Source organism: Octopus bimaculoides, chromosome 6 (assembly GCF_001194135.2).
Source record: "Octopus bimaculoides isolate UCB-OBI-ISO-001 chromosome 6, ASM119413v2, whole genome shotgun sequence".
NCBI lineage: Eukaryota > Metazoa > Mollusca > Cephalopoda > Octopoda > Octopodidae > Octopus > Octopus bimaculoides.
Window position 1 is genome coordinate 72,430,347 of NC_068986.1, and position 6,564 is coordinate 72,436,910.

At 28.5% G+C, this 6,564-nt stretch overlaps 1 protein-coding gene across 6 annotated transcripts in view; it reads left to right on the top strand.

The window, feature by feature from the left end:
• Nucleotides 1-6,564, top strand: part of LOC106873536 (rab11 family-interacting protein 4A) — a 99,955-nt gene that overhangs the window by 44,778 nt on the left and 48,613 nt on the right. For 5 of the 6 annotated variants that reach the window (XM_014920940.2, XM_052968866.1, XM_052968864.1 and 2 more), the window contains exon 6: nt 2,290-2,358. The exons of the other annotated variant lie outside the window; for it this stretch is intronic. In XM_014920940.2, coding sequence (XP_014776426.1) covers nt 2,290-2,358 — 69 coding nt within the window. The remainder of the gene's footprint in view (nt 1-2,289; nt 2,359-6,564) is intronic. 6 annotated transcript variants of the gene reach the window in all.

Sequence of the window (6,564 nt, forward strand, 5' to 3'; positions counted from 1 at the left end):
AAGCATTCCAGCCATGACTGACCAGTCTGTTTTTTTTAATCAAGAGATTTTTCTTTCCAATTTTTGAACTGTGACCATCCTATTTTTTTTAATAGAAACTGTTGTTATAATGTAAAAAAAAAAAAAAAAATAGAATTTCTGATTTCATAAAAAAGAGACCAAATAATCACAGTTGAAATCCTTTTGCTTTTAGTAATGTTTGATAAATTGATAAATAAATTTTGATCCTTTATTGACCTGAAAGTTGAAATTTGCATATTTTGACTGAATATGCAAAGAACAAAGTTAACTGGACTGTTGTGTTTTGATTTTGCAATATTTCTATTTTTGGACAGTAACATACACTAACAAATAGCAACAAAAACACAAAAAACTTTGTATTTAGAGCACTCACCTAACACAAGTCTGTGTTATAGCGTTTCACTCATTGTTAAGATGACTGGACTTCTAACCTTCAAACTGAAATTGTCTGTGTCCAAATTAATATTCTAGATTGTCTTAATGTCTGATTTAACAGGATTGTCATATCAAAAATAAATTTAGCTTTTTGGGATTTTTTAAATTTATTTTTGTATATAGCAACAAATTTTGGTTACTAGGAGCTTGATTTTTGCTTCAATCTGTTAAATATTTGTCATTATGAATCTCTCTTTCTGAGTGTTGTTTCAAAAGAGTTATGACCAGGGATTGAAACAAATGTAATTATCAGAAATCATTTTTATTGGTATTTGTTATAACATGATTTCACCTGTATATGCTTTTAAAATAATTTTGCTTAGAAAATATTTTCTGTTATACAAAAATTTACAGTAAAGATAAAAAAAAAAAATTTTTTTTCTCAGCAAAATCTATTTTCTTTCAGAAAATCTCCTTATTTACCTATTTATTAAATATCACTCTTTGAGTGGATTAGTTTGTCTATTGTTACAGGCTTAACCTAATTCTGCTACATGGTGGGAGCTTAGCATATATAGGGAGCTGCATATCTTTCTAACCTAGACAGTTGACAGCCATTGTTTAATTATTCATACTGATGGATAATTAATAAGGCACAAACAGTTTGATATATGGTGTAATCTCTAACTAATAGCGATTTAGGATTAGTTAATATAATACTCTAGGATATGTTATGGTGTAATTTCAATTTAGCTCTTTCATTAATAGATTTATTCTAATAAGAGAAATGTGCATACATTATAGCTAAATAGTTAAAACACTTGCTTACTTACTGAAAATATGTAGATTTTAATATCTCCACTGAAAATCTATTTCAATTTTGGAAAATAAATTATTCTGATCTCAACAAATTGAATATGTCTAAAATATTTCAGTGGGATGAATTATTCAATTGTGCAGCATGGAAAAATTACTATAAATCATTGAAAAATATATTCAGTGGAAAACTTCAAGTTTAACTGATTTTTATTTTAAATACTACATTTGAGATTTTAAAACTTTCTTCTGTATAGATTTTAATCTAGGAAAAAAGCGTTTTACTTAAAGTGTTTATATCTTTTATCTAATTATATCAATTTATATTTAAAAGAATTTTTAAAGTACGATATGCATTCTTTTAATGTGAAATTTTGGAATGCTAAACTAATAGATATTTGGGACAGTAGATTTTTGTATATGATGATAACTAGTTATGTTTTTATGCAACTAAATTTTGTAAGGAAAGATGCAATTTTTACTGATACATACCCTGTATAATACTTGTTTGAACCAACAAGGAAGCCTCTTCATAGTTACTCAACCTCTCTAAAATCACATGTTACCTCAGAAATGGAAAGACATTGGATAATTTTAAATTAAAAAGTTCTAGATATCTCTAGATAGACTGGTTGGTTACAGCTTGAACAGGTTTGATCATAGGTCTGCTAGATTAAGGTTGATGTGGGGTTAAACAACTGGTACCCATTTTATGAACTTTGGAAATATGACCTGTAATCTAGATAATCCTGGCAAGATTCTGATTTATATGCAATGAATACTTTCAGTTACTGTCAATTTTGGAAATTCAAAGAGATAAATAGAAAATAAGTCACAAATAATTGTTTAATGTTAAAAGTATGACAGCTTGATAGATTCTTGCAAAAAATTTTAATTTTGTTCTGCATCAGACATCTTGATATTAAATTCTGTCTTAAAATTAGCTAATAAACTTTTAAAATGGTTTTAGTATATAAACTAGCATCATTCTAATTTCTTTTGATCTGTCTCTATTTCAATAAAAAGTTTAGAAGTTTAAACAATTCAGTTGATGTGATTAACTACTTTTTTTTTCAGTAACTGTGTTAACTGTAAAAAAGCTCGTCATCGAAGAGAACTTTTGCCTCGTCATCACAAGCGAATCTGGTACTTAAATCTCCCTTATTTTAAGGCCATGCTGTGTATAGTTTGCTTTATGCTTAGACCTCCCCTTAAAAAAATACACCTTTTATTTCACACTCTCTTTTTTTGTTGCAAGCTTTAATTCTTACTTCCTTGGAATTATTGGATGAGATTGATTACCAGAAATCAATTTATGATTAGATGGTTTTTCAATATTGTGTCTTCAATCTATTTGTTTCTGCACTTTTTCTTTGTGAATTTGCTTATTCATTTTGCTTTTTCTAACTTTTTTCTAGAACTTTTCACATAGTACAAGATATATTGCATGGTGTAAAATGGTTCCATGTAGATCCACTCCCTTGCAGTTTTTCTTGATGCATAACGATTATATTTTTCATTGCTTTTACTTGATTTTTTTTTTTTTTTTTTTCCTGTTCATACTTCTATTTCCCTATGAAAATTTCATTTTTATTTCTTAACTTTTTAGATGACAGAATAATTATTAAAATTTAAGTTTTTTTTTCTTTACACATTTAATTTTTTAGTAACAAAATACAACTGAGATTGTTCATAAGATTACTATATTATAACTGTTACTCAAAATTTGTTTTGTTTTTAAATGAATCTGCTGCTTAATATTAAGTAGATGTCATTAACATGTAGGCACATTAATGCAAATTTTTTTAACATTTTTGTTACTGTATAACCAATTTAAAAATAATTTTAAATCATATTTATATGACAGAATTTTCAAACTTTTAATCTTTATTTCTTACCCAAGGTAATTATATTACATGTTCTGAGGATTCTTTGCAAAAAAATGTTAGCTAAAGGTTAAAGGGATTGAAATATTTTTTCTTATAGTTATCCAAAGAGGAAAGAATAGATTAAAAAGGACTTGTAGGTTGGGAAATTGGGTACTGTTGAAATTGCTATGAAGATAACAGTATTCTTCTTTGAAATAAATGAATTTTTAAAAATCTCCAGCTTTATTTGTCATCCAACATATTTTTTATTCAAAGAAGAGTCTCATCTGAAAGACCAGAATACACCTTACTCTACATAAATTTATTTTATTTCACAAGATTTATAAATTGTTTTGTTGATGACTGCACTCACTTGTTTCCTCAGCCTCTGGCTATTTTTCTTTGCTGTGGATACTTTTTTTTATTTTAATTTCTTCTGTTGAATGCAGTTGTGAGTTTAAAGTACTGAACTACAGACAATGTTATGACTTCAAAACATTATTTGTTTTTGTATACCTGACATCAGATTCCTCCTACTTCATAGTTCAAAAATTAGCAGTAGTAAGAGTATCAAACTGTAAAGCAATTGTTCTAACAATGCTTTGGTTTATTTCCAATGGTGGCACAAGTATGATTTTTTCCAGCTGAATCCCTACCTTATCAGTAAGCACACAATAATCAACTATAAGTGAAAAGAAGCTCAGAGCAGGAGGTTTGTTGATATTCTGCCATGTAAGAATGGAAACTTTAAAGTATTGGCTATATGAAGCAGGATGTCATTAACCCATTTGTTACCATATTTCTATTGAAATACACAGCCTTTGTTTCAGTTAATTTTTAAAGAATAATAAAAAAATTTAATGAAATAACTGTAACCATTTGGTGTTGGGAACATGAATTAACATGAAATCTGGAAAGTTTTAATTTAGATCAATTTAAAACAAGAAGTTTTTATCATAAAACCAGAGTCAGTAATCTCAGGTAGGGTGGTTTCAAAATGGTTAAGAAGAATTTTGTCTGGAGCATCATTGGCAGTCTTGTACTTAGTCACAGTGTGAAGAAAGAGATGCAAAATCATTACTATGAGAAATATGAGTGGAAGTGAAAATGTACTGCTGGTGCAACCAAAAAAATGGGTTATTAAAGTTACTTTAATCATATTTAATCATGAAAATAGAGAAAGCTTCAGGTCAAAAAGGACTCGTTGCTGTGAGTTTGAAACTACCAGGCTTTGTAAATATGTTCATTGTTTAGTTATTAAGTGTAGATAAGTGTTACATTCAACACAATGATTTTGTGTAACACTGCTCTCCTAAACCAAAAGGTCTTAGGAAATTGTTGATGGGCCAAGTTTAAAGTGAATTCCTTGAAACTGGCAGAGGATAATGTTAATTTGGACAAAATGCTGACAATGCAAAAAACAAAAGGATTTCATGAGCCAATATTGGAGCCTCTAAGTCAATCAAGAGTAAACTGTAGCCCACAGGACCTTCTAAATGGCACACCTAATGAAAAATTACCTTAAAATTTTTTAATAGCGTAATCTGTCTGGTGATGAGCCATATCTCGTTTAGCCTGCTTCTCAGAAAAGGTTACTCATGCCTGCTTTACATGGTTGTTGCATTAGCTAAGAATAGCAGCCAAATATTCCTCATCACATCCCAGAGCAAAAAACAAACAAAAAAAACTGCTACATTAAATAATGTAGCCAATGATGGGTTGTCATCTATCAGAGATCCCACTGTTTGAGTAAAAGTATGGTTGCTGAAGTGAAAAAAAGAGGTGGAAGCTCCTATCTCTGTGTGTAAAGGCAAACTCTATGAAGTTTATGTAAATAGTGGGATGTTACATGGTCATGAGACAATCATTGGATATAGATCTTTTGAACTTAGAGAGTAATAAAGTATAATCTGTTGGGAGTAGAACGTTAACTGAAAAAGTGGACCACAATTGTGCTAAGAAAGCAGTTGTTGATAAAAGACATCAGCCAACGTAATGTGAGAGACATGACTTCATTGGCTCTGAAGTGATCAAATAGATGAAGATTATTATGCATGTAGAAAGAGAGGAGGATTGATCTCAGGAGTTAAATCTCAGAATTAAGATTGATCAGGATTGAGGTAATTTGAGACATTCAGTACAACAAAACATAAGGGAGCATGATAAAACATAAAGAAGCATGATAGAACAAAGTATGATTTGTTTGCTCTATTTTTTATTATGAGCTTTTTTTATATATATTTTCTTCAGTACACACCTACTTTTTCTTGGTCAATTATATAAATGGTAATAAGTTTCTTGTCAAAGGCATGCATGTTTTCTTATTTTCTTCTATATGTTAAACTATCTCAAAGATCTCAGTCTTATATAAATATTATTGTAAATGACATTAAATAAATCAAGACAGAAAGAAGGTTCTTTATTTGAGACAATTACCACAATAATTGCTCATTCATTAATGCAGTTAAATTAAAATTATAATTGTTCCATCTGTGAATGATGTCCAGACATTGAGTTCTTGGTTCAAACAAACCCTAAGAACATTTGATTCAGTTTATATCAAAACGTGGATGAAATCTTTTTTAACTTCAATGTTTTCAAGATAACATTCAACAAACCTATATCAGAAATAGTAAATTGTCATGATTTGCTTTTCATTTCTAGATTTAATATATAATTCTTCATCATTTTAAATGTTTATTATATTAATCAAACTAAAGAGATATCAGTTTCTTGCCTTTTAAAATTGATGACTTAAAACTTTCCTTTAAATATAACAGTTCTATTTTGGAATAGCGGGCTTCAAAGCACATAAAGCTATAAATAATAATATGTAAGAAACCTTTGACTTGTTCTATCCAAAAGGGTTTTTGAACCTAATATTATATGCTTATGTATATATTATATGCTTATGTATATATTATATACTTATGTATATATTATATACTTTATGTACTTTGAGATCTACTGTTCCAGAAAAAATTATAACAGTTCCAATTATTGATTATTAAATATTTTGATATTTCATTTTCCTTTCAGAATATGTTATTTGTATATTTAACTGTTTAGATCCTCTTCTTTACTTGTTATTACTCATGGTTATATGTAATGATGCTGTTAGCCTAAGAATTGATAGTGTGTATGTATATTAAGAATTGGTAGTATCTATCTATCTATATATATATATATATTATTAAAAAAATGGCAAAAAATCATATATTAATTAATATCGATTAATTACCAGGAAGCTAGCACATTTAAAGAATCAAAGAGATTCAGAAACAGTATCTGCAATCTCAGGAGATTAAAGTACATTTTTATATATGACGTTGACTACTAACGTGGACATACAATGTGCTAGAAATAGATCACATCTTGTGTCTAAAAAGACCTAAATTGTTCTCAACATGAAATATAGCGTGATACCAAAACGTAAGCGGGCAAGACATTTAAAAAAACCGAAAAGGAACATTATTAAACAGGA